Source organism: Nyctereutes procyonoides, unplaced genomic scaffold (genome assembly GCF_905146905.1).
Source record: "Nyctereutes procyonoides isolate TBG_1078 unplaced genomic scaffold, NYPRO_anot_genome, whole genome shotgun sequence".
NCBI lineage: Eukaryota > Metazoa > Chordata > Mammalia > Carnivora > Canidae > Nyctereutes > Nyctereutes procyonoides.
In genome coordinates, this window is record NW_026575051.1 from 1,543,210 (window position 1) to 1,570,256 (window position 27,047).

The 27,047-nt window shown below is 56.4% G+C and overlaps 1 protein-coding gene across 9 annotated transcripts in view; it reads right to left on the bottom strand.

The window, feature by feature from the left end:
* Positions 1 to 27,047, bottom strand: part of TNXB (tenascin XB) — a 57,828-nt gene that overhangs the window by 21,295 nt on the left and 9,486 nt on the right. For 2 of the 9 annotated variants that reach the window (XM_055330628.1, XM_055330633.1), the window contains exons 3-18: positions 25,133 to 26,878; positions 24,562 to 24,677; positions 19,777 to 19,933; positions 19,314 to 19,577; positions 16,254 to 16,622; positions 14,908 to 15,201; positions 12,875 to 13,165; positions 12,205 to 12,510; positions 10,301 to 10,660; positions 7,104 to 7,406; positions 5,410 to 5,709; positions 3,891 to 4,178; positions 3,340 to 3,648; positions 2,510 to 2,818; positions 2,075 to 2,377; positions 1,335 to 1,685 (exon numbers count right to left, since the gene is read on the bottom strand). In XM_055330628.1, the coding sequence (XP_055186603.1) occupies positions 1,335 to 1,685; positions 2,075 to 2,377; positions 2,510 to 2,818; positions 3,340 to 3,648; positions 3,891 to 4,178; positions 5,410 to 5,709; positions 7,104 to 7,406; positions 10,301 to 10,660; positions 12,205 to 12,510; positions 12,875 to 13,165; positions 14,908 to 15,201; positions 16,254 to 16,622; positions 19,314 to 19,577; positions 19,777 to 19,933; positions 24,562 to 24,677; positions 25,133 to 26,878 (6,066 nt within the window). Of the gene's footprint in view, positions 1 to 1,334; positions 1,686 to 2,074; positions 2,378 to 2,509; positions 2,819 to 3,339; positions 3,649 to 3,890; positions 4,179 to 5,409; positions 5,710 to 7,103; positions 7,407 to 10,300; positions 10,661 to 12,204; positions 12,511 to 12,874; positions 13,166 to 14,907; positions 15,202 to 16,253; positions 16,623 to 17,737; positions 18,102 to 19,313; positions 19,578 to 19,776; positions 19,934 to 20,619; positions 20,645 to 24,561; positions 24,678 to 25,132; positions 26,879 to 27,047 lie in introns of those variants that run through there. The other 7 variants (XM_055330629.1, XM_055330630.1, XM_055330631.1 and 4 more) reach the window with 7 other exon arrangements.

Sequence of the window (27,047 nt, forward strand, 5' to 3'; positions counted from 1 at the left end):
GACCTAACTTATGATCCATTTCTGCTTATCATCAACGTTTTTTTGTGGCCTCCTCAGGTCTGTCAAACTTACCAGGCAGCCTCCTGCCTCAGGGCCTTTGCACTGATTATTCCCTTTGCATGAATGTTCTGACCCTGGATGCCTGCATGGCTCATGTACACACTTCTTTAAGTTCATTGTTCAAATGTCATCTCTTCAGGGCCAATCTTGACCACCCTATTTAAAATTCATTTCTCCCAACGTAAATGTATTCTCCTTTTTTTGGACCTGACCCCAGCAACAGATTGCAAAACAACACTTAAAAGACAATCAGGAAACTAACATTACCTACATACTTAACGACACTAATGAATGATTGTTCTTTAAAAAAAAAAAAAATTGATCCTGGGTTTCCAGATTCAGGCCCTGGGCTGGAGGCAGGTGCTAAATCGCTGCGCCACCCAGGGATCCCTGATTGTTCATTTTTAAAGGCAAAATAGGGCAGCCTGGGGGGCTCATGGGTTTAGCACCACCTTCAGCCCAGGGTGTAGTCCTGGAGACCGGGGATTGAGTCCCAAATTGGGCCCCCTGGATGGAGCCTGCTTCTCCCTCTGCCTGTGTCTCTGCCTCTCTCTCTCTCTCTCTCTCTCTCTCTGTGTGTGTGTCTCTCATAAATAAATAAATAATATCTTTTAAAAAAAGGAATGCCTGGGTGGCTCAGCCGTTGAGCATCTGCCTTGGGCCCAGATTTTTAGACTAAAAATCATTACGCTGTATACTTCAAGCAGGTGAACTTTGAGGCATGTAAACTACATCTCAGTAAAGCTGTGAATGAAGAATACATTCCAGTGGGGGGAAGGCAAGGGGTGCGCGGGGTGCAGAGGAGCCAGACTGGCCAGGAGTTAATACTAGGCTGCAACAGGGCAATGGACACGCGGGAGCTCCTTATGCTCTTCTTTCTCTTTGTGTGTATCCAATCTTACATATTAGGTATTTGGTGAGTGGATGAATTAATATTTCATGGCATTTCAAACCACGCATACACACACACACACACACACACACACACACACACACACGATCTTTCCAGGGTTCCCAGGCAAAACAGAAAGCCACACATGGGTCAGTGGATCACTGCCTCGAAGGCTTCCACCCCACATGCCTCTCAGGCACATGCCCGGCACGTCCCTGGCCGTCGGCTTCCACCCCACATCACACCTGTCCTGACATGTTACTGGGTGGAGGGCAGGTTACGTGAGGCTTTAGGTTCCTGGATTTCCAGTGGAGGACACTCTGGAGGCTCCACCAATGAGACTTTACCCAGCACAACCCTGAAGGTCCCCGCCGTCACTCACCGGTCAGGCCCACGGTGGACACGGGGCCCACGCGCCGCCCCCTGTCCAGGCCATACAGGTGCATCTTGTACTTGCGTCCCGGCTCCAGACCCCCAACGGTCACCTCACTCTCGTCGCCCGGGACACGTACCACCTGGGGCCGCCCATCCCTGTCCTTGTACTGGACAGTGAAGGAGTCAAAGTGGCCCTGGGGGACGGTCCAGGAGAGGCTCAGGGAGTCTGGGGAGGATCCCGTCACCGTCAGCTCCCCCAGGAGGGGCTCCTTGGGGGGCTCTGGGGCCTCTGTGCTGGGTTCTGTGGGGCTGGGGGTCTCCTCTACCTCGGTGGGGGTTGGCATCTCTTCTTCTGCAGCTGAGAAAGAGACACATGGAGAGGGTGTGGCAGGGTCCCCGGGAGACGTCCTCAGGTCTTAGGAGAAGGATGGAGAAGCTGTGACCGGGTCTGGGGGCTCCCGATTCAGTTCAGTGAAACCCATTCTCGGGGCTGGGTGGGCTTGCTCAGCCCACATCTCACAAACATGCTGGGAGCCTCCAGGGTCAGCCATGGGGAAGCCTGTCCAGCCACCAGCACAGCTCACGGAGGCCCGCCCTTCTCCGCATGGGAGGACCCCCTTGGTCTTCAGGGAGCCCCAGAGGGGGAGCACCTTGAGCAGAAGGGCCTCCTGCACCCCACTCACCCATTACCTGAGAGAGGGGGGTCCTGCCACTGGCCCAACCCTGAGGCTTCCACTGGCTACTCACCTGTCACCCCAATGGCAGAGATGGGGCCCATGCGCTGGCCACCGTGGAAGCCATACAGGTTCATCTTGTACTTGTGGTCTGGCTCCAGGCCTGAGATGGTGACCCCGTCTTCATGCCCTGGCACCCTCACCGCCTTGGGCTGCCCATCCCCATTCTTGTACTGGACCAGGAAGTGGTCAAACTGGCCCTCGGGGATGGTCCAGGACAGGTGCAGGGAGTTGGGGGTAGCTTTGGTCACTGCCAGCTCCCCCAGGTGTGGCTTGATGGGAGGCTCTGAAGGTTCATCCTCCTCTTCCCTTGGGACTGAACACAGACAGGAGAGAGAGAGAGTAGGACGTGAGAGAGAGAGGCCAGGCCACCATGGGGACTTTGCTCTCCTCCAGGCTCTATAGCCATTTGGAAGGAAGCAGATAGAGTGAAGTTCTCCTCACTCACCTGTCAGGGCTTCGATGTGGGCAGGACCCACTCGCTGCTGGCCATGGAAACCATACAGGTTCACTAGGTATCTGTGGTCAGATTCCAGGCCAGAGAGGATGATGTCATTCCGGTCACCATCTAACCTGACTACTTGGAGTTGCCTATCTTCGTCTGTGTACTCGACTTCAAAGGAGTCAAATTCGCCCTCCATCACAGTCCAGGAGAGATGCAACGTGTCTGGCGTGGCTTCCTCCACAGTCACCTCCCCTAAGCGAGGCTCAGGCCTTCGAGGACTTAGGGCCTCGGCTTTCATAGGTTCTCTGGGCACTGTACAGAGAGACAGGTAGGGATGGGTGACTGGGCTGCTGCTACAAGACTCTCTAAGGAGAGGGAAGGAGGGGAGTAGGTGAAGGCTAGAGGTCAGTAATAAAAATGACCAACTATGGAACAGGGGGATGAATTCCCAAAGAATTATGTTAGAAACCCAGTGCAGAGTGCTTACTGTATGATTCTGTTAAATGAGAGGCTTACAAAGGCAAAACCATAAGGAGAGAAAGCAGTTAGTGCCTGACAGAGGCTGGGATTTGGGGAACTGATTGCAAAGGGGCAAATGGGTCCTGGGGTCGCTGGAAATGTTTTATATTTCAACTGTGGTAATGGTTTCATGACTTATACATCTACCAAAACTCACTGTTCACATAAAATTTTATGTGAATTATGCCTCAATAGGGCTATCGCTTCCCCTAAAAGAAGGGAAATAGGAAGCTCAGAAATCCCCTGGCTCGGTCAGACCAGGAGAGCTGACACCAGAAGGAGGGACGGCACATTCTGGTCACAGCCTCACTCACCAGTCAAGGCGATGGTAGAGATGGGACCCACACGTTTCCCTTGGTGTAGCCCGTAGAGAAGCAGCTTATACCTGCGGGCCGGATCCAGGCCCGAGATGCTAACCTCCCTGAGGCTGCCCTCCACAGGCACCACCTGGGGCTGCCCATCCTTGTCCTTGTACTGGACCACAAAGGAGTCAAAGTGGCCCTCAGGGACTGTCCATGCGAGGCTCACAGAGTCTGCTGTCATGCTGGTCACCTGTAGCTCCTTCCCAAGATGGGGCTTTGGGGGATGCTTTGTTCTAGCATCATCCACATCACTCCAGGGCTCTGAGATAGATACAGAGATGAAGCGGCTAAGCTGTTTCTGGTAGCTTGGGTGACCTGAAAGGGCAAGACTGAGAGGTCTGGGGACAGGGCTTTGCCATGGCTGAGTCCTACAGGGCTAGTACTATGTGAGGAGAATAACTACTGCGATGGCAGCCATCTGCCTCCCTGGCCTGGCTGTGAGCTGCCACCTTCCCCAGGGGAGCCCCAGGAGCAGAGGCTGGCCCTGCCAGAGACACCCTCACCTGTGGTGCCCTCGGCAGTGAGGGGGCTATGGCGGCTCTTGCCCAGGAGCCCATAAAGGAGGAATCTGTACTTGCGGCCAGCATCCAGAGGGGTAATTGTGACCGAGCGCTTGTGGCCCTCCACGGGCACCACCCGGGGCCCATCCCTGTCCTTGAACTGGACCACAAAGGAGTCAAAGTGGCCCTCAGGGACTGTCCAGGAGAGGCGCAGCGAGTCCTGGGTGGGATCTGTCACCCACAGCTCCCCGAGCTGGGGTGTGGCCCCGAGGCTGGCGTCACCTTGGGAAGCTGACAGAGAGAAAAGATTCTTGTGTTTATTTTTTTTCCAGAATGACTATTTGACTGCTTCCCACTAGAGTTGGAAAAACCCAGGGCTGTCCAAATGATCAGCACTTCCCCAAAATATTTCCATCATCCTCCCATCTCTGTCACCATCCCCAGCCGGCCCATGCCTCCCTCCACTTGGCCAATGTGACATCTCTGGGGGAAAAAAAAGAACCCCTAGCTTCCTGCATCTTATTTCTCCTGCTGTCCAGGCTCTTTTCCTAGCAGGGTGCAGCTTGGATTACTTATTTTCTTTTACCAAGGAGCCTACCCTTTATGATCTGACTGACCCTTGGGGACATCAGAAGGTGCACAGGATACCTGATGAGTGTAGACAGCAGATGGGAAAGCAGGGTATTGTGACGGAGGTGGCCCTCATGGGACCTGGTGGAGGAGTGGGGGCTGCCTACTTGGTGCGGGGAAGAACGGGAGTTCACATGGAGAAAGGATCTGGTGTCTGCCCTAAAGCCATCCTGAGGCCTGGGAAGGAGCTGGCCTGCTGCCTTCTTGGCCAGGGAGGATGCTGACAGCATTGTTATTGCTAGAGTTTTCTGGCATCAGGGAACCCCCAGGGGCAGGGGAAGGCCTGGACTGAAACCCAGAAAAGGGGCACAGCTGCACTGGGCCCGACGGGGCCTGGCTGGGCAGTCAGCCCTGGGCTCCTCTGCTTCCCAGTTTCCGAGCCTCCGGGAAGAGGGCACAGGAGGAACAGGGCCCTCTGGGGGAAGCAGACAGGGGACCTGACAGGCCTGAGACGGTAGAATGAGAAGGTCATGACCCAAAACTCCCAGGAGGTGAGGGCTGTGTAAGGCTGAGGGCTGCGAGGCCCAGGCAGATGGAAAGGGCCCCTGGCTCCCTGTACTCCCACACCCCAGTCTCCCATGTCCCACCTTCCAGGAAGGGTCCTAAAGAGGCTTCCCCCATTCAACAGGAGTAGAAATGAGAAGAGAGAAAAAGTCAGTGGGGGAAGCAGACCCAGGGACTGGCCTCATCTTTCACTAGCCTTGAATTGGGGCAGGCAGTGTGGCTTTCCAAACGAAACGGAAGAGATGGACAAAGGGAAGCCTTTGTCCTGGGGACAAAGGAAGGGGAAGCCTGGGAAAGGGATGCCTGGCAGGGAAGCCTGGCAGAAAGAAAAAGATCAGGCGGTGTGAAGAAAGGTGGGAAGGCTGCTGGGGGCCGGGGCGGGTCTCACCTGTCTTTGCCTCCACAGAGACTGGACTGCGTCTCTTCCCATTCTGAAGCCCGTAGAGCAGGAATCTGTACTTCCTGCTGGGTTCCAGGCCAGGGACGGTGACCTCACGCTGGTCTGCGGCCACAGGCACCCCCCGGGGCTGTCCATCTCTGTCCTTGTACTGGACCACGAAGGAGTCGAATTCACCCTCGGGGACTGTCCACGAGAGGCTAACAGAGTCCAGGGTCACGTCTGTCACTGTCAGCTCCCCCAGCTGTGGCTCTTGGAGGGACTCTGTGGCTGGGGCTGGTGGGAGGGGAGCTAGGATCCAGGAAAACAGAACATAGCTGAGATCTCGGGCAGAAGAATTCCCCCACCCCAAGGGCTCCTGGCCTCAAGGAGGCCTTGAGCTAAGATGAGACACAGGCACATCTACTTTTTCTCTGACCTCTAACTGAAATGTAGCATTTCCTTCAATGATGAATACAGGCAGCCAGTCACTGTGATGCCAGCAGTACTTGTGACATCAATGGATGTTTTCATGTCACCTTAGAATGACTGCAAAAACTTCAAAATACCATTTATACTCATCCTGCTTCTAAATGTGGGGAGGTTATGCCACTAGTCTCATTATTTAACGGATAATGAAGAAGTTCCTGTATTACTAAATCATAAATTTGAATTAAAAATATTTTAGCAGGAGGCGCCCAGGTGGCTCAGTCCATTAAGAGTCTGCCTTCAGCTAAGGTCATGATCTCAGCCACTCCTGGGATCGTGCGCCCCGAGTCAAGTCCAGTCAAGTCCGGCTCCCTGCTCAGTGGGGAGTCTGCTTCTCTCTCTCCCTCTGCCTGCCGCTCCCCCTGCTTGTGCTCTCTCTGTCTCTAGGTCAAATAAATAAAATCTCTAAAATCTCAAAAAAAATAAAATATTTTGATAATTGAATATCAATATAATTGATTTCCTCTCTAACCCTATGCATTCATGTTGTAGATTTTATTTTATTTTTATTTTTTTTTAATTTATTTATTTATGATAGTCACACACAGAGAGAGAGAGAGGCAGAGACACAGGCAGAGGGAGAAGCAGGCTCCATGCACCGGGAGCCCGACATGGGATTCGATCCCGGGTCTCCAGGATCGCGCCCTGGGCCAAAGGCAGGCGCCAAACCGCTGCGCCACCCAGGGATCCCCTATGTTGTAGATTTTAAAGCACTGCCCTGAGAGGAGTCCATGGGTTTCATCAGCCACCATGGCAGGAAAATAATGGCAACCTGTGCCCATGAAGCCAAGAGCAAGGGTCATTTCCAGCAGAAAGGCAGACTATAACCCCAGGGCACTGAGGGCCTCTGAGAAGAGACTCAAGGGATGCCTGTACTGTAAGCCCAAATGAAAAAGCACATCAGGAGAAGTCCAAGTCACAGCAGGGTTTTGAGAGAAACAAAGAAAACAGCTGTGGACAGTCAGGGGAGACAGAGTCTGCCAGAGGATTTAGGTCAGCTGGAAGCAGGACATTCCTGCCTGGGGAGAGGGCAGTATGGAGGGGCACTGGAGGGTAGGGCAGGTTCTAGCCTGGGGAGAAGCCAAGGGGTCAGGGAACAGACAGTGCCTGTGACCTCAGTGAGGACCCATGAAGGCCACCCAGGAGGGGTGCGGGAGGGCTTGTGGGGTGGGGGGATTCTGGGTGACCTGAGAACTGCCTCACCCCTGCTCACTCACCAGTCACAGCTACCACAGAGAGGGGGCCCATGCGCTGCCCATCATGGAGCCCGTAGAAATTCATCTTGTATTTGTGGGCAGGGTGCAGGCCAGGGATGGTGACCTTGCGCTGGTCTGCGGCCACAGGCACCACCTGGGGCTGCCCGTCCCTGTCCTTGTACTGGACCACGAAGGAGTCAAATTGGCCTTCAGGGACTGTCCATTCGAGGCCCATGGAGCTGGGCATCACATCTGTCACTGTCAGCTCTCCCAGGCGTGGCTCCAGAGGGGGCTCTGTGGCTGGAGTCTCTTCCAGTTGTGGAGCTGAGACAGACGGTGGAAGGTGGTGGAAGGCCGTGAGGAAAAGCTCCTTTTTCCCTCATTAGTAACTACATCTGTTGTTTTTGTGTGCCCACGAGGTGGCTCTGAGGTAAAACTACACTGATTGGCAACATCTGTCTGGCCACAACCCCTCCCTAAGTCCCCGTCAGGATCTGGGGCTGTGCTGGGGTTGAGGAGGGGCATCCATGGTCACTGAGACCCTGGGAGAGCTGCTGACCCTCCAGCTGTATGTCAGTGGCTCCAAGTCCCTCCCTCGGGCCCCGGAGACTCGTGTTTGCCTGGTGTTTTCCTCGGGTGCCTGCTGTGTCTCAAACTCATGAAGTCCACAACCAAGTTCCCCTAGGGACACCCCCCCACACCTACACCGTCACAGCCTCCCCACCTCAGTGAAGCCACCACTTCATTCTGGGCATCTCCCATGAGTCCCCTCCCAACCTACAACTTGCCTGGGAGTAAGTTCTGTCAGCAAGACCTTCAGAAGCTGAACCCCTCCTAACTCCACGCCACTGCCGCCATCTCCAAGCACCGTGGCTCTTACTGGATGACAAGGGTCTCCTAAACCCTCTCCCTCCACCACCCTCACCCCCCCTCCACCGTTAAGACATGAGTCAGAGCCTGTTCCTGCAATGACTTCCATCTCACTGGGGCAAAAGCCAACTCCTTACATGGGGCTTTGATCATCTCTTACATATCATGCCCCAGCCATTCCAAACATTCCTGGCTTGTCTACAGATGGTCAGGGCCCCTTCCTCTGCCTGGGGTATTCTTCCCAAAGTGCCTTCTCCTTTCCCTCCTTCAGGTCTTCCTTCAGAGAGGCCCTTTCCATCCTCCTTCCCACCATTCACTATCTCACCTGTTGGACTTTGCTTTCCTCCAGGTCTCATCACAGTCATATACAGTACCACAGAGAGATGTGTAGAGTTTGCTGTCTCTTTCCCTCTGCTAGAATGTGAGCTCCACAGGGAGGGGCTTTGCCTTGCTCAATGCTGTGTGCCCAGCACCCAGTGGGTGCTTCACAAATGTTTGTTAAATGAACGAGTGGTCTCGGCTGGGAAAGGCCCAGTTCAGGTCCTGGCGGGCACCACACCCCAGAATCAGCTGAGCCTGAGAGGTACTCCTCAATAATGACCAAAGCTGGAAGGTGGTCCCAAGAAATAAAACAGTGGAGGAGGTAGCTGGGTGGGTGGGCTCCCAAGAGCTGTTTGGTTTCTGTGGGAGGATAAAGACTAGGCTCTAGAGAGATAAAAACCTGTTTTAAAAATGTGCTGTTTTGGAGGCCTCTGAAAGACACAAATGAGTCTGAGTGGGGAGGGCAGGGACGGAGGGGGAGTAAGAGTGGCTAACATGTACAGAGCACCTGCTAGGTACCAGGTAGCAGGCCTGATGGTGTTTCATGCTCCTTCTAGCTCTGATAACTCCTATAGCATCTACTTCCTGCTCACTTTTGCACTCTCCGTACTTCTTCCTATGAAGGAGAATAACTGTCACTCTGCCATCAAATAAGCCTTCTTGTTGTGCCTTGGCTTTACTGGAAAAGGTGGAATTATAACCACCCACGAGCACAGCTGTCCCCATGCAGCACTTGACACAATGTTTTTCTAATTTAGAAATGTTTCCAAAAAAAAAAAAAAGAAATGTTTCTAATAGGCCATATACACCTCTTCTGGCAATGGTACAGCATGTGCCACATGGTACCTTGGGCAGCTCAGCAAGTTCCAGCTACCCATCACCTTCCTGCTCTGATAATGAACATCATGCTTGATCACAAAGCCAAGAACCAAGAAAGCCATAAGCAGAACTCTGTCAAATTCCCAAACTTAATTTTCCTTTTACCGCACTGCCTTAGCCAGCTCAGTCAGTGCCCAACACAGTCTCTTCTTACCCAGGGACCAGGGACAGAGACTCAAAGAGCCCAGTGTGGCTGCCTGGGACAGACAGCAGATGGAGGGTCACTTAAGAGAAACCTTAGCAGCATGTCTGGGCTGGGCACGAGCCTCTACCCTGCTACTTTAGGCCTGCAGGACAGTAACTGGGGTGGCTTTCCCTCTCCCTACTCTCAGTGCTAACTGAAGAACAAAAAGAAATTAGGAGTAGAAGGTTCTGGAAACTAAGCCAGCCAGGTCACTGTAAGGTTGGGCTGTGTGGGAGTAAAGGAACCAGGTTCTGAAAACCTGTTTCTCTGCTTTTAAGTTTTTAATCTTTCCCCCTATAGTAAAAGTTGGTTTTGAAAAAATAAGTGTCATTGTTTCAGTGAGTGAAGGGAAAAGAGACACCCCTTCTGAGAGGCCTGCCTCTGTTCTGGCCCCTGGCGCTGGGGCTCTGGAGAGAAGATGCCTAGCTAGGGTCCTCTGTGGTGCCAGACGGGATGTGCCCAAGAGAAGGGATGGGACAGATGTCCCTCTTTGCTATAAGGTCACTGACTGGATGAGTGGCACAGAAAGTTTCCAGCTACAGTGATGAAGAAGCCATGTCTCATGCACATCTGTCAGCTAAAGGGGACAGAGCAGACCCCAGGCTAAGGATAACTATAACCATCATTATGGCAATGCTGCTAGCATGTGCACTCTGTGCTCGACCCTTTCTTAGTGCTTTGTGTTGTCTGTTAACTCATTAACTTATTCACTCTTTGCTACAGCTCTGCAGGGCAGCTGTTCCTATCCTCCTCCTACACATGAGGAAAGAGAGACACAGAAAGGTTAAAAATCGCTTGAGGTCACAAAGCTGGTGATAGCCCACTCCCCAGTGAGCTGCTCTTCTGGGTCTTCCCCAAGCAGTGGGGGGCCTCAAGCGACCACCACAGCAAGGGAGAGCCATGGCCTGGGGAGGATAGGGGGCACTGGTGGGAGGAAAAGGAAATAGGCCCCACCCTCACTCACCGGTCAGGCCCACGGTGGACACGGGGCCCACGCGCCGCCTCCTGTCCAGGCCATACAGGTGCATCTTGTACTTGCGTCCCGGCTCCAGACCCCCAACGGTCACCTCACTCTCGTCGCCCGGGACATGCACCACCTGGGGCCGCCCGTCCCTGTCCTTGTACTGGACAGTGAAGGAGTCAAAGTGGCCCTGAGGGACGGTCCAGGAGAGGCTCAGGGAGTCTGGGGAGGATCCCGTCACTGTCAGCTCTCCCAGGAGGGGCTTCTCGGGGGGCTCTGGGGCCTCCGTGCTGGGTTCTGTAGGCGTGGGGGTCTCCTCCACCTCGGTGGCACTAGGAGTCTCCTCTACAACGTCCTGAGGGGCTGAGAGAAGAGATGGGGGATATGGGCTTACAGCGTGACTTGCTTTGTTGGTCATTCAGCAAATAAAGTCCTCAAGCTACAGGCTTTGGAGTTTGGGTAGCTTTTGCATTAGCCATTCAGTAGCTCATTGGAGAGAGTGGAGACAGACCCCTGACCCGTCAGGTACTGCTGGTAGAATGGTGCTGGCGGGTTCTGTTGGGGTGGGAGTCTCCTCTCATGTCTGAGAAAGGAGCTGAGATGGGAAGAGAGGAATCTCTGAGGAATTTCCTAGCGTGTCAGTGAAAGTGACAGTGCTGAGCTCTGGGGATTGAAGGACATTAAGGCCTCTTCCCATCTGCCTTCCTCCCTTTCAGCTCCAGCACCTCCCCAGGGATTTCCAGTGGCCCCCACCCCACCTACCAGGACACCAGACAGAATGTGCCCCGGCTGAGGCTTCCCTGGGCAACCCTGTGCCTCCTTTCAGACAAGAGTGGGAGAGAGATTTGAGGGTGGAGGGCTCAGGAGGGCCATGCTCTTCCTTGGCTGAGTCTAGAATCACCGCCCCGAGGGCACCTACCCACTTTCTGACAAGTAGGTCTCTGCTGAGGCTCCTTGGAGAAGGGAGCCTGGCTTCTGTGACCCACTCCCTGGTCCTTAGAGTACTACTCATGGGACAGGAGACTGAGGAAGGAGCAGGCAAGGATAGGCAAGGCAGGGAGATAAGGAGAAGAAAAGGATACTGGGAAGGAAGAGAGCTAGGGATGAGGAGCAGGTCACTCTTGAATAGCAGTTTGGTGTGCGGGGTACTGCTCTAAGCACATAGGTTTGTACACTGACTGTTCATTATCCTCACTGGACAGATGAGGAAGCCGAGATACAGAGAGGTTCATAATTCACACAAGGTCCCACAGGTAGTACATTGTAGAGCTAGGATTAAAGTCTAGGCACTTGGGTCCAGAGTCTGTGCTCCAACCACAAGGCTACACAACCACAGAAATGGTGCTGACCAGGGAGAGGGTGGACAGGCGGAGAAGTGCAGAGTTGTGGGGGAATGAAAGGAAGGCCTTTGCCCCATTCCCAGTTGCTTGGGAGTCACGGATGTGGGGTCTAGAATGAGGCCTTTTCATGCCAGAAAGAAGCTGGGGAAATGAGGGACTCTTGTGCCTTGGAGCTGTGAGCTCTGAGCAGAGCAGCAGTGGTGGGAGGGTGCGGGCAGTTGCCAGTGGGAGCTCAGAAATGACAGCAGCCCCAGCCAGGCCAGCGTAGGGGAAGGAACACAGTGGCTGAGGATATCTGTGGGCAGGGCAGCCTGGGGTGGAGGTGTTCCAGGTGTTCAGAGTGGGGAAAATGAGACCTGTTTTTGGAGATGGAGAAACAGGGCCCAGAAAAAGGTCAGGGGCTGGTGGCTGGATGAGAAGTCCTGGGATGTGGGGAAGTAGAGGGTAGAGGCTTGGCAGACATGCAGCCCAGAAAGAGAAGGCGGAGGGAGGTACAAAGGAGCCCCGGAGCAGGTCCTGCTCAGAAGACAGGGCTGGTGGAGGGAGGCCTGAGCAACCCTGACTTACCTGTGGTGGCCACCACAGACACAGGCCCCACACGCTGCCTGCCATGAAGCCCATAGAGGTTCATCTTATACTTCCGGTGGGACTCCAAGCCAGGGATGGTGACCTCATTCTCATCCCCCCTGACAGGCACTGCCTGGGGCTGCCCCTGTGCATCCTTGTACTGGACCACAAAGGAGTCGAAGGAGCCCTGGGTCACTGTCCAGGACAGGCGCAGGGAGTCTGGGGTTGCATCAGTCACCATCAGCTCCCCCAGCAGGGGCTGCGCTGGGGACTCTGGGTAGAGGGATTCCTCTCTCTTCTCCGATGCTGTAAATAAGAGGATCCAGTGAGGGCTGCACTGGCAGCCCCAGATTGGGGCTTGGGGTTTGGATGGGCTGCCATATCTGAGTGGGGAGGGAGTCGCTATTCAGTCAGCATCCATTGGGAGTGCTGAACTCCTGGGAAGTCTGGCACAGCCAGGGTATGACACATCCTCTGGGCCTTGGGGAGCAGCTGAATGGGATGGAAGGGACCCAGCAGTACGGGGACGCTGGCTTCCCCTCAGCCTGGGAGTGGGGCCAGGCATCCAAGTCAGCCATCACACTGGGAAGCCCCAGCTGGTTCCTAGCTGAGGGCAAGTGTGGGGAAGACTGGGAGGGGTCACAGGGAGACTTAGGTAGTTGCCACTTACTAGTGGTGCCATCAGCTGTGAGGGGGCCATGCTGCTTCTTGTTGGCAATCCCGAACAGAGTGAATCTGTACTTGTGGTTAGGGTCCAGGGAGGAGACGATGACTGAGCGCTCAGGCCCCTCCACGGGCATCACCTGGGGCTGTCCATCCCCGTCCCTGTATCGTACTACGAAGGAGTCAAACTGGCCCTCGGGGACAGTCCAGGAGAGGTGCAGGGAGTCTGGTGTAGGATCTGTCACCCACAGCTTTCCGAGGCGGGGTGGAGTTGCTGGGCTGGGATCACTCGGCGGCACTGGGAAGAGGGGTGGGAAGAGAGGAGGAACACAGGTCAAAGGAGGGGGGGGGACTCTGTCTCCTACATATGGATGTTGTGTGAGGTGGTACAGGCTGTTCACTGCACAAAGGTACATGGCTGAGGGAGCACAGAGGTACTGAAATCCAGCCAGCCTCTGCTTGCCAAGCTGTGTGCCCTGGTGTAGAGCTGTGCTCACCTAAAGGAAGGGTGCCATGTTCTAGATGGCACAGAAGCACTGTACGGACTGGTGTGGCCCTGACTATCTGCAGCGTAGTGGACGGCTTCAGAGAGAAGGGAGCCCGGCCATCCCTTTCTGTGCCTCTACAGCCAAGGAAGTCTTCCAGGACAATCTCTACTGCTTCCAGGCTTAACTACCAGCTGGTTTTTCCTCCAAGAGAGGGATGCACCATTTTGGAGTACTTGAATGCGGGAGAGCCTCCCACCTCCTTCTCTCCCACCCTGCACCACCAACCCTTCCCTCCCTGCCACTGTGCCCTCAGCCTTTGCGGGAGCTCCTCTCCTTGGCTGCTAGCTCCCTCCAGCCTCCACCTCCCTGCTTGCTCTCTAGTCCTAGTCCAGCTTCCAGAAAGAGCCGTCTACACTGGTTGTAGCCATGTCCTCACCTCTATCTCCCTCTTAATCCAGCTCCACCCTCCACTGGCAGCTCTCACCAGGGTCAGTGGTGACCTGGCTATTGCTAAGTCCTGTGGACGCTCTACAGCCCTGAATCACTCTTATGGAATCTGATATGTCTAACCGCGCCCTTCATTTTGGCATCCAGGACACCACTGTCCCTGGCTGTGCCCCCGTCTGCCAGTCACTCCCTTGGGCTACTCTGCATGCTCCTCTTCCTCTGCCCGTGCTCTGAGTGTTGGCCACCATCTCTTCTCCACCAACACCCTCACCCTGGCTCCTGTCCCCCCATGCCCCCTTTCAGGCCTTCTCTCTGCTCTCCAGACCTGTGAGGGCAGCAGTGACAACCCCATGGCCCTGCCACTTCTGCTCAAGTGCCCTGTCCTTCTCTGTGCCTGGACTCTCCTCATCTATAAACAGGCATGCCTCACGGGGCTGCTGTAGGCAGTAAGTGTGTTGATACACTTAGAACATCTTGTTAACCTATGCTCCAAACAAGTTTATCTAAGTGTCCCATGCTGTGCTGTTCATCTCCTCCACTGTTCCTCGCCTCAGGGAACAGGACTGTCTGCTCTAGAAACATGGGACTGCCTGGGCCTCCTCATTGTCCTCCACCTCCCTCATCCAGCCTCACTGCCACCATCCTAGGCAGGCCAGTATCATTTCTTGTTGGCTCTTAACTCACTTCTCCAGCTAGCTTCTGCAACAGCCTCAGTGTTATTGGTAAGATAAATATTAAATCATGTCATTCCCAGTTAAAACCCTTCAGACCGCCCCTCCCCCCCAACCGCCCAGGGCCCTCAAATGAGCTCTAAGCTCCTCAGTCCTACACAGGCAAGCTCAGTCCCCTCAGCTGCCCTCATCTCCATCGTGAGGTAACAGATTCTCCTCCAGGGCCACACTGGCTCCTGCCTCTCCATGGCTCCCTCTGTTGGCACTGTCCTCCTCAACCTCTTTGCTGAACCCACCACTGTTTTCCCTTCTGCATTCATCTGAGGCCCCACTGCCTCCAGGAAGCCTTCCTGGTGTTCCCAAAGCACAGGGAAGACCCCCTTCAAGGTTGTGCAGGGGGAAGGGGCAGGGGTGTGTGTGACCATCTCACTCACAAATCTTGGCTTCAGCCACCAGAGGGCTGTGCCTCTTCTTGCCCAGGAGCCCATAGAGCAGGAATTTGTACTTGCGTCCCAGGTCCAGGTTGGTGATGAGGGCTGAGCGCTGGGACCCCTCCACAGGCACCACCTGGGGTCCGTTCCTGTCCTTGTACTGGATCACAAAGGAGTCGAACTCGCCCTCTGGGACTGTCCAGCGCAGGAGCAGGGAGCTAGAGGTCTGGTCAGTCACTGCTAGCTCACCCAGGCGTGGTGGGGCAGAAGGCTTCCCAGGCTTCGGCCCATCCCTGTCTGGAATGTGGAGGCGGAAGTTGAGCAGGTGGACTCAACCGTTACCTTTGTCCCTGGTCTCCTTCCCTCTCCTCAGCCCTCTGGGTCCCTCCTTCCTTGACAGCTCCCTCCCCCAGAGCCTCCACTTCCCCACCTCAAGCCTCTGTGGGCAGCCCTCCTCTGTTCTGGAGTGACAGCATTAGCCCTCCCCTTGTGCTAGTTTCCCCACCTCTCACAAAGGTCCCAGTCCCTCTCCACATCAAGACCACTGGGGGAGTTTCCAGTCATCCCTGGTTCTTCCGGAGTCAGAACCTCCTCCTTGCCACTCTGGAGCAGCTGAAGACTCCTCTGTCCACTTTTCTCTCCCTCTCCTCCCTCTCTTCTAGTGCTAAGCCTGACCTGGAGTGGCAGGGAGTATGCTACCCTAGTCATAAAGAGGGACCAGGAGGGAACATGAGAGCCAGGAAGTCCAGGCCCTGGGCTTCACTGATACCACAAACCTCACCTGTCTCTGAAGCCCTGATCGCTGTGGAGCTCCCTACCCTAAAGAACCTCCATCCCCAGCAGAAACTGGCTGCTGGGACCGTGGAGCACAGCCTACTACAGGCCAGGCTCCCAGAATGGGGGCTGCTGTTCTAGGCTGCCCCCTGAGGGGGTGGTGGGGGCTATGGGGAAGGGAAGGGAGAGAGGGGGCTAAGGGTCAGTATCATCAGGGCTGAGGCCTTCCCATGCCTACCCTCAGAGATCTGTAAGTGACCAGGAACTGGGGAGGACACAGGAAAAGAACACTGTAAGTGGAAAGCCAGAGCCTACAGCCCCTCTCTTGACTCCCAGGCCCACCCTCTGACTTTTCTCTTCCCATCTCCCCCCTGCGCCTCATCCTTATTCTGAGACTCCCTCCATTCCTCTTTCCCCTGAACCCTCAACTCCAACCTCCTCTCTCCTTGTTTGCTCTTACCACTCCAACCCAAACACCAGCCCAGCCCCACAATCCCCATGCCACCTCTAAAGCCCCAATGGCCCAGCCCCTCCCCATCCCCAGAACACTGATTGGAGCAGAGTTCAGGATATACCCATAATGCCTTGGTAGATGAGAGGGGCAGAGGGCTCGCCCTCCGGGGGGACCCCACGCAGTGACAGCTCATAGGGGACTCCAGGAGGGGGCGAGGGCACCAGAGCCTGGCGGACATCCCCGGGCAGGAGCTCCTCATGTGGCCCTGGCCCCTCAGGCACCCGGAGGTGCAGCTGGAAGTGGGCAAACGTGTCAGGCTGAGCAGTCCAGGCGACACGGAGCTTCCCCGTCTTGTCTCTGCCCAGCACCCTCAACTCTCCTAGCTCCTGGGGGCGCTGCTGCAGTTCAGGGGCCCGGGCCCCTTGCGTTGTTGAAGGGCCTGAGGGAAGAGGCTCATCAGTGGCCCCCAAGGGGCCTGAGGGAGAGGACCCTGGGAAAGGACAGGGTGAGAAAAACAGGAGAGTTGGGAATGAGAGCAAGAAAGGAAATCCAGCCCCCAGGTCCTGCCTTCTATCCTCTAAGAGCCCACAGAGCCTCCCTCTTCTGCTTCCAAGTCCACTCCCTGGGCTACTGCATCCTCCCAACACCCCTGTCCACCACATTCCTGAACAGACAGGCCTGCAGGCAATAAATGAAAGAAAGAAAGCGGACCATCCCTCCCCTCACAAGGCTCCTGTGGCCTCTAGCCCCCATAGACTTCCACGTCCCTCCCCAAGCACATATCCCTGCCCACGGGGTGGTGGTCGTAGCTTCCATTAGTGCTGCAGTGAGAAGCCTGGAAGAAAGGAGGGGATGTGGTGTTAGGGAAGGCAGATGCAAGGGGAGAGTGGGTAGTGAGGAGACAGGGAAAAGAGGGTGTGTGTGGGTACATCCAGCTCAGGTGGCATCTGGGCCCTAGGTGGGGAAGAACAGGTCCACATCCCTCCCCAGGGCAGCCCGAGAGCACCCCTTCCCTGAGCTTGGCATCATTCCTGTGGAAGAGATAAGCATGAAGTGAGCCAGGAGGTCTGGAAAGACAGCTCAAGAAGCAGTGGGTTCACCGCTCACAGACACAAGCTGCCTGATGACTTCAAGGCCAGCCCCACACTGTTCTGATGCGTCCCTTCGAGGTCCAGGCCAAATTGTGGAAAGCTCTAACCACTGACCACAGCCTCTGGCCACCCTCACCACAGTGAGTCAGAGTGGGGAAGTGATGGTTTCACTCTGGTGCCCCACTCCCACTGCTCCAGGGAGTTTCTGCAGGCCCGCCCCGGCGTTCCCAGGATGGCAATCCGGGCAAGTGTCCCAGGAACCCTGAAGACCAGGTCTGGCCCTGGGGATCCCCCCTGAGGCCCCTGGGGTGGAGATGGCTTCTAGGCGCCCAGTAGGGCATGCTCTGCTGTGGGGTCCCCTGGAGTCTGGGCCGGGCTTGAGGGCCCCGGGGTGGGGTGGGGTGGGGTGGTGGTCCGAGCAGCGAGGCGGCCAGAGGAACTCTCCGATGGGGACTGCAGCGTCGGGCGAGGCTGGGCAGGGGATGGGTGGTCCCGCGGCCCCAGCGCACGCTACCTGTGGTGGTGACGAGCGCGTAGGACTTGGAGGTCTGCCCTGCCCGCACCCCGTGGACCTCCACGTGGTAGGTGGCGCCGGGCGCGAGGTCGGGCAGGCTGACGGCGCGCGCGGTGCCGGGCACGGTCAGCTCCCCGCCGGGGCCCTCGGCCGGGGGCTGGGGCCGCCAGCGCAGCACCACGCGCTCGAAGTGGCCGCGGAGCCCGTCGAGGGACACGAGGAGCGCGCCGTCGGCGGAACTGCCCAGCACCTCGGGCTTGGGGTGGCGCGGCGCGGCCTGCGGGTCGACGCCCTCCGGCGAGAGGCCGTGGACGCCGGGCTCGGAGTCCCGCTTCCAGGCGGCGGGGGCGGGGCTCGCGGCGGCGGGGGCGGGGCTCGCGGCGGCGGGGGCGGGGCGCCGGGCCGGGGGGGCGGGGGAGCCGGCGGGGGCGGGGGAGCCGGCGGGGGCGGCGGCCGCCCGACGCCGCTGCAAGTACTCGTGGACGCGGCGCGCCACCGACGCGTAGGTCTGGTTGGCCCGCAGCGGGTAGCCGTGAGCTCTCAGGTGGCGCTCCAGGTCTCGCACGCTGCCGCGGAACCGGCCCAGCTCGCCCGTCAGGTTGGCCCACGGCCGCCGAGGGGGCTGCGGCGGGCTGGGCCCGGGCCGAGGCTCCTCCTCCCCCTCCTCCTCCTCCTCCTCCGCTGGCCGCGAGGGCCGAGCCGGGCGCGCGGGGCGCGGGGGCCGCGGGGCGGGAGCCGGCCGCGGACGGGGCTGGGGGGGCGGGGCTGGGGGGCGCACCTCCGGGTAACTGTAGCGGCCTGGTGCTGCCGGGGGCAAAAGAGGGGGGAGGGGAGAGCCGGTCAGCGGCAGCCCCCTCCCTCGCGCCCCTCCCTCGCGCCCCTCCCTCCGTCCCTCCCCCGGGCGCTGGAGGCCTCCGCCGGCGCCCCAGCCCCACCTGGAAAGAGAACCAGACCCAACAGTCAGTGTCCCAGGGGCCCCTCCCGCTCGCCCTCCAAGCCCGCCACTCCTGGTGCCCTAGAAAGGAAGAGAAGCCAGCGGCTGGGGCCCTGTGTCTGAAGGAGAGAAAGGGGAGGGGCAGGAGACAGTGTGAGCGTCCCTCCGTCCCTCCGTCACAGGAAAAGAAAATAAGTATCCATCTGTTTAGAGACCTTGAGGATTAGTGGGAAATTACTGCTCTGAGACCTAACTCCCTCCAACCCCAATCCTAAAGTCAACAGGAATGCGGATCTGCCTGATTCCAATCTTTGCAAGGGCCGGACCACTGTGAGCCCAGGGCTGTCCTCGTGCCTGTTTCAAGCAGAATCTGCCCCATCTAGGTGGGTCAGAGGGCGTCTCTCGCGGGGGCAGGTCCTCCCGGAGTCGCACCGCAGCCTCCCTAAAGGCCTCCAAGCACCCTAAGGCTCTGTCTCCCCACTGAGGCAGTTACAGAGCAAGTCCCCAGCAGGTGCTTTGGGACCACCATACAGCCTGCCAAGGTGCATTCAGAGGAGCCTGTGAATCCTAGATGGGGGCTCCCAAGGAAACGGCTGCTGCACAAAGAAACTGGGCTCTTCTCTGACCCCGGGCCAGCCGTACCTGTGTTGGCCCTGACAGAAGCCGGGTAGCTTACTGCCCGGCCCCGCTCTGCCGTGACGGTCACGACATATTCCACGCCTGGCATCAGGTCAGTTAGCAGCGTCCCATCTGCCTCAGGAGGCACTTCCAGCCGCACCCTCTGGTTGCCAGCACTGACATAGGACACCACGAATCGGTCCACCTCAGCCTGCGGTCGCAGCCAGCTGAGCTCCAGTGTGGTTGGTGTCACAGCCACCACTCGGAGGTCTTGTGGGCCATCGATCACTAGCCAGGTTAGAAGAGGGATCAGGTGGGAGTTTGGTCCTTCAGTCACCAGCTTTCCCTCTAAGAGGTCTGTCCCCACCCCACCCCTCTCTTCTGCCTTCCTGGGGCAGGAGGGGAATGGGGGTGGGTGAAAGATTCCCTGCCATTCCTCTCAAATCTAAATCTCTACCAGGACCCTGCCCACGGCCCCAGCTCTCACTGGTGGTGATGGTCTTGGAGGCAGGAGGGCCCCAGCTAGTCCCTCGAAGAGCACGGACTGTGACCTGGTACTCCTGACCGGGAGCCAGTCCTCTCTGGTCATAGGTTGAGGCAGAGCTGGGTACCCGAGCTGTGAATGGGGGGCTCACCCCCTCGGTCTGCAAGAAAGAGAGCACCAAGGGGATCAGGGCTGGCACTCTCACTGCTGCTGTTCAATCTCCCTTATCGCTTCTTTCTCCAGTTCCAGGCACAGTCAACATGGAACTGTGTGGAACTTGGTCCTGTACAGCTGGGGAACATGGGTGTTAGCCGCAAACACATCTAAAATGGGTAGTCTGTCCCAGGTGCTGTTCAAGGCAACTTACATATATGAACTCACTTAATCCTCCTAAGACCCTTATGAGGGAGGTCATGTTATTCCCATTGGACAGATGAAGAAACCGAAGTACAAAAGGATTATGTAGGGAAGCCCCAGTGGCGCAGCTGTTTGGCGCCGCCTGCAGCCCAAGGTGTGATCCTGGAGACCAGGGATCGAGTCCCACGTCGGGCTCCCTGCATGGAGCCTGCTTCTCCCTATGCCTGTGTCTCTGCCTCTCTCTGTGTCTCTCATGAATGAATAAATAAAATCTTTAAAAAATAAAAAATAAAAATAAAACAAAAGGATTATGTATCTTGCCCAAGGTCACCAACACCAAGAAAGTGGCGGGGAATCCAACCCAGGCAGTGTGACCTCACAGCCACCTCTCATGGGGCCTACCTTTTAAGCCGGTCCTCAGGTGTCTGCCAAAATCTACCCAACATACCCAGGATTCTCCCTCTGGCTTCCCCAGGCAACCCTGCCTACCTGGGTGCGAGGGAGCTTCTCCCAAGCTCACTCCTGTCATAAGAGAGGAAGTAACTGAGGGATGCACCTTTCAAACCTCACTTCCTCCTTACAGCATCTGCCCTGGCCCAAGCCTGCCCACAGACACCTGCTCCTGTTTGGGCAACATGGCTGTGACCCTTGTCATGATATTTCCCTGTAGGTGCTTCCCTTGTCTCCTGGGCAGGATTACAGGCTCCTCAAAAACAAAGCCTACCTGCTCTAAGTCTCACAAATATGATTCCCAATTTCATACCTGGCAGTATGCTGGGTATGATGAAAAGATGGCCTCCTGTCCTCAGCTCGTGTTCTAGTAGCTAAATGTATGGCCACATCTTAAGGTGGGTTGGATCCCTACCCAAATCTGTGTCATACATGCCTGTGAACAAACAACCTCACTCCAAGTACACCTGGAAGGTGTTATGAGTATCTGTGGTGACCCGACAGGAAATATGCCAGCTTCTGCTCCAGGCAGCGTCTCCTTGGAGGGCCAGCCACTGGGGAAACGGGAGGAATGGACATCTGTAAGCAGCCTAACTGCCCCAAAATTCACTGGGCTGTTGAGCTGGGGCAGCTAATAAGGACGCTCTGTTCTGGGGATCCCTGGGTGGTGCAGCGGTTTGGCGCCTGCCTTTGGCCCAGGGCGCGATCCTGGAGACCCAGGATCGAGTCCCACATCGGGCTCCCGGTGCATGGAGCCTGCTTCTCCCTCTGCCTGTGTCTCTGCCTCTCTCTCTCTCTCTGTGTGACTATCATAAATAATAAATAAAAATTTAAAAAAATGTATTAAAAAAAAAAGGACGCTTTGTTCTGCTTAGCTATGTTGGCTGTGATGGGGACACCTCCATTCGGCCAAGTAGGACTGGAAATTTCAAAGGGTACTCTCCTAAACCAAGAAAATTGTGGGGAAATCAACACAGTAAATACCAAAGTATAAAACTAGATGAGAGGCCATGTAGAGATTTCTGGGTTGAGGATGAAATGAAGCTTTGTCAGTTTTGTTGGCTGAAAAGTTTTTCTGGGCACACAGGACCCCTGTTCTTCTCCTACTCACCCTGCCCTAGGATACCCCAGCCTAGGAACCCTTGGGTGGGCGTCCACTGAAGGCCTGTAAAGTCCTCATCCTTGCCAGAACTTTCTCTCTCTTTGTTCCCCCAATCCAACACATATACACACCCTCAACCCCCAGTACACCCCCAGGCCACACAACCCCTGGGTGCTCCTTGAATATGTCTGGTCCTTTCAGTGAAACAAGCACATCTTGATTTCTCTTCTCCCTTCAGACCACCTACATGAGCCTTGTAGACACCTCTTAGTGCCTCCTAAGATCCACTGGGCATTAGTCCCCTTAAAGTCCCACTATCCGTCCAATGGACATCTCTCATCTGTCTGGTCTGAGGCAGGCTCTCTAGGCAGATGCTGGCTGCTAGGCTTCAGAATACACCTGGACAAAGAATGCCTGACCCTCCTCTTCCAGGGCTCACCTCTCTCAGTTACCTCTTGCTTCCTCTCACATTCAGAGAGGTACTGGCCTCTTGAGCAAAATGACAACATTCCTTAAGTTAGTGGTCCTCAGGCTTGGAATGTAGCAGAATCACCTGGAGTGCTTGTTACAATGCAGGTCACTCGGCTCCAGCCCCAGAGCTCCTAATTCAGTAGATCTGGGGCTGCAGTCTGACGTTCTGCCTGTGTACCAAGCTTCCAGTGATGTTCCTGCTGCAGGTCCAAGAAATATGCTTTGAGAACCACTGAGTCAGAGTACTGATGCCACGTATGCAGGAAGAAGGAGGAAAGTTCCTCTTCTGTGTTCTGAAGATCATTCCAGTGACTAGGTGTGTCCCTTTGCCAGGAACAGCAAATGGCTGGGCTTTGAGACAGAAGTGCTTCTGGAAAAGGGAAGGAGGTAAGGTGGAGATAGGCCTCTAAGAAGATGGCAGCACCAGAGGATAGCTGGCTACCAATACACTCTGTGCCAATAGAAATGGATAGAGAGCGCTGGCCAGGACAAGAGGCACCACTCCAGGGGCTAGCCACAGAAAGCTTAGAAAGCAATCAGGGGGCCAGTAGCACAGGCTAATGTGTAGTCCAAGAGAGGTGTCTGGGGACCAATTTCATAGGAGCATTTTCCACACCCAGGTTCAAAGAGATGAGCTGAACCAGCTTGACCCCACCTGGCCCCATGGTGAGGGGGGAAGCCTAGAGCTTCAGCTGGGAAGACGCACTTCTTGAAAACACCCAAGGATGGATTATTTACTAAGAGCAGAGAACAATGCTACCCTGCAAGCTCTTTCTATCTTGAGTGCTTATTTTAATTCTTTTTCCCTGAAGTTTCTTAGGACAGTTCCTTTTAAAAGTCCCATCCTCTCAAGATCAGAACTATGTCAATAATATACACATAGGAAAAGAGAGTGGGAAAAACACTTAAAAATGTTAACAGTGCTTGTTTTAGTGTGAAGCAGCCAAGAATTATTTGTTTTTTTTCTCTAGTTGCCAAATTCTTGTCTTGTGATTAAACTCCTTTTACGACAAAAAACAAAAATGTTTTTAACAGAAGAAAAAAAATCCAAGCCAAGCTATATTGGTTGCACTGCAAAGGAAGGATTTCTGCCTCCGCTTCTACCAGACAGTGAGGAGAGACAGAGCATGGCCGGATTCTGGTGTCATAAGAAGACTTAGAATGCCCAGACCAATGAGGGCAGGGATGAGAGCCAGCACCTCTGAGCTGTCTCTTCTGTCCTAGCCCCTTCCTAGGGTTTAGTACCCAGGAGTTATTTATTCTTCCAGAGTTTTGGAGATTAGGGTAAATGGCCTATTCACCCATGTCATTTCTTGGAAGATGCAGGAAAACATGAGTTAGACAGTAGAGATCTCAAATTATTTGGAGCTGGGAGGCCAAACATGTCATAAAAGGCCAATCTGCATAAAAGGGGGTCTCTAATGAGAGGCCACAAGGCTTTGTCCTTCAGGTGCCCCCAAATATTTTAAGAGTGAGACAGATACAATGCTTTGCAGTGCACTGATGACACAGAGGCGGGAGAACAAGTTCACAGACTCAAATCATTGCAACAGCCTAGACAGCTTGGCCCAAACCAAAAAAGATAACACTAAACAGAGCCACATGCAAAAATGTACTATATTTAGACTAAAAAAGTGCATATAGTTGAATGTCATCTTTTTTCCCTTTTTATCTCCATTCCCTTTCTCTTGTTTATATTTTCTTGTTTATATATTGAGCCTACATGACTTTTATAATAAAAGTTACTTTAAAAACAAATATGATCAAAACAGCTGCCAGTTTTTGTGACCACAGTTAATATACATCAATCCTGAGAAAAATGCCAGTGTTTTCAGAGTTAGCCAGAACAACTGGACCCCTCCTGCTCCCACATTTTGGGGGCAAATACAAAAAGCACAAGGCATTAGAGGAGGAAATCCAGGAAGAATTGGGAGAACAAAGTCTTAGGGCAAAGGAGTGAAGAAACCAGGGGGTTTGGCCTGGAGAGAATGGAGAGTGCAGTGATGGTTGAAGTCTCCAAATACCTGAAAGCCTGTGGTGGAGGAAAAGCAAAGACAACATTCTGACAATGGTGGAGGCCCAGCTAGGGCCAATGGATGGATGCACAATGGGGCAGATTTAGAGTCAGCAACAACAGAAAGAACTACCAGTAATTACCAACAATGGACTGCACAGCCTCAGGAAGTACTGAGCTCATTGTCACCAGACGTAGTTCCACTGCAGTGAACCGATGCTGCAAAGGCCTTCTGGACCCAGTGTGGAGTCGGATGAGAAGGTCTTTATAGCAGCTTCAGGAACCTACCCAATCTGAACTCAACCACTGACCACCTAGAACTTCCTGATTGAGGTGAGCACTCCCTCTCCTGAATCCTGCCCACTCAACTTCCTCCTGCAAGCTTGGCTCTCACCGTGGGAATGAACTGAATTTCATAGGCATCCACAGTGTCAGGAGCCCGGGTCCACTCTGTCCGAACCGTCGTTTCCTCCAAGAGGTGCATCCTCATGCCCTCAATGGCTGGCACCTCTGCCCAGGAGAATGAGATATGGAAAGATGGTTAGCCCAAGGCAGTCCCCTACCCCCTACCCCTGTCATCAAAGATCCCTGTACTCAGGGCCACACCAAAAGATCGATCCAGTTCCTGCTCCTCTCTGGAGGTGGGGCAAAACTGGCAGAGGCCTGCACAAGCCCTGGGATCTCCTTCGCCGCCCCCCTCCCCATCTCCAAAAACAAAGATTCCCCTAAAAGCAACTCGAAGAGCCCCAACATGCTCATCAGAGATCTGAAAGCAGGTCCTGCCTGCAGGCATGCCCCTGTGGCTCTGCTGCCCCTGGTGACACTGGCTCTCTGGCTCCTATGACTGCCTTCCACCCTAATAGTTGACCTCCTTTACTCTTCCTCCAGGTCCCTGGGCCACTGCCACAGGCTCAGGCCTTCCCACTGGCTCTGGTTCCCAGTCCCTGCCCCAGCGGCATACTCACCTTCCCCACAGTCTTCCCCGGCATAGCCATCTTGACAGACACAGCTGCCCTCACGACACTCTCCTCTGCCACGGCAGTCCCCAGGGCACATCTGAATGGCACAGTCCGGTCCTCGAAAGCCCTCGACGCACACACACTGCCCGGTGCGGCACAGTTCCCGGGGCCCGCAGCCCCCAGGGCAGGCGCTGGCGGGAGGCTCTTCCTGCCCACAGTCCCGGCCGCTATAGCCCACGTGGCACACGCACACTCCCTGCACACAGCGCCCGCGGCCCCGGCAGTCGGCGGGGCAGGTGCGGGTGGCACAGGAGGGGCCAGTGTAGCCTGGGTCGCAGATGCAGCGCCCATCCTCACAGCGGCCCCGCTGGTGGCAGTTGGAGGCGCAGGTACGGAGGCCGCAGTCCTCGCCTGCGTAGCCCTCCCAGCAGGTGCACACACCGTCCTGGCACACGCCGTGCTGGCTACAGTCGCGCGGGCACCGCCTTACGCTGCAGTCCTCGCCCGAGTAGCCATCGTCGCACACGCAGCGCCCGTCCAGGCACTGGCCGCGGCCGTGGCAACCACCTGGGCAGCTGCGCGCGCCACAGTCCGCTCCCTCGTAGCCCGCGTTGCACACGCACACGCCATCCTCGCAGCGGCCGCTCCCGCGGCAGTCCCCAGGGCACCGACGACTTCCGCAGTCCTCGCCCGCGAAGCCAGGGTTGCACACACAGCGGCCGTCCACGCAGCGCCCGCGGCCCCGGCAATCGCCAGGGCAGGCGCGCGTGCCGCAGTCCCGGCCCGTGTACCCGGGCCAGCACATGCAGCGGCCATTGTCGCAGCGGCCCCGGCCGCGACAATCCCCGGGACAGCTGCGCACGCCGCAGTCCTCGCCGCTGTAGCCCGCGTGGCACACGCACACGCCGTTCTCGCAGCGCCCGCGGCCCCGGCAGTCGCGGGGGCAGGCGCGCGAGCCGCAGTCGGGCCCCGTGTACCCGGGCCAGCACACGCAGCGCCCGTCCTCGCAGCGGCCCCTTTGGTTGCAGTCCCCCGGGCAGCTGCGCACGCCGCAGTCGTCCCCGCTGTAGCCCGCGTCGCAGATGCACTCGCCGTCCTCGCAGCGCCCGCGGCCCCGGCAGGCTCGGGGACACGTCCGGGTGCCGCAGTCCTCGCCCGCGTAGCCGGGCCAGCACACACAGCGGCCGTCCACGCAGCGACCGCCCTCGCCGCAGTCCCACGGGCAGCTCCGCGAGCCGCAGTCGTCGCCAGTGTAGCCGGGGTCGCACACGCAGCGGCCGTCCTCGCAGCGTCCCCTCTGGCTGCAGCCCCGGGGGCAGCTGCGCTTCCCGCAGTCGTCGCCAGTGTAGCCGGGGTCGCACACGCAGCGGCCGTCCTCGCAGCGTCCCCTCTGGCTGCAGCCCCCGGGGCAGGAGCGCAGGCTGCAGTCGTCGCCCCAGAAGCCGGCCCGGCACACGCACACCCCCTGCACGCAGCGCCCACGGCCATTGCAGTCCCCGGGGCAGGAGGGCCAGCCACAGCTGGGGCCGCTGTAACCGGGGAAGCATACGCAGCGCCCCCGGACACAGCGACCCTGATCGTTGCAGTCATCTGGGCAGGACCCAGAGGCTGAGGGTGGGGAGGATGGGAGAATGCCAGGGCCTGTGGGGTCTGAACAGGTGGGCCCATCCCAGCCTGGCTCACAGGAGCAGGCACAGCGGCTCAGGTCAAACACGCCATGGAGACTGCAGAGAGTGCGAACATCTGTCTGGCCTGGAGTAAGAGGGAGAGGCAGGCCTCAGTGTCTCTGAGGAAAGAGACCAAGCCCATACAGTGCTCTCCTAAGTCAGCCCCTCCAGCAGGGCCAGGCTCACTTCATAAGGTTGTCTTTGTTTCCAGGTACTACTGGTGGATACCTGTGGCCTTCCAAAGCCATAGCATA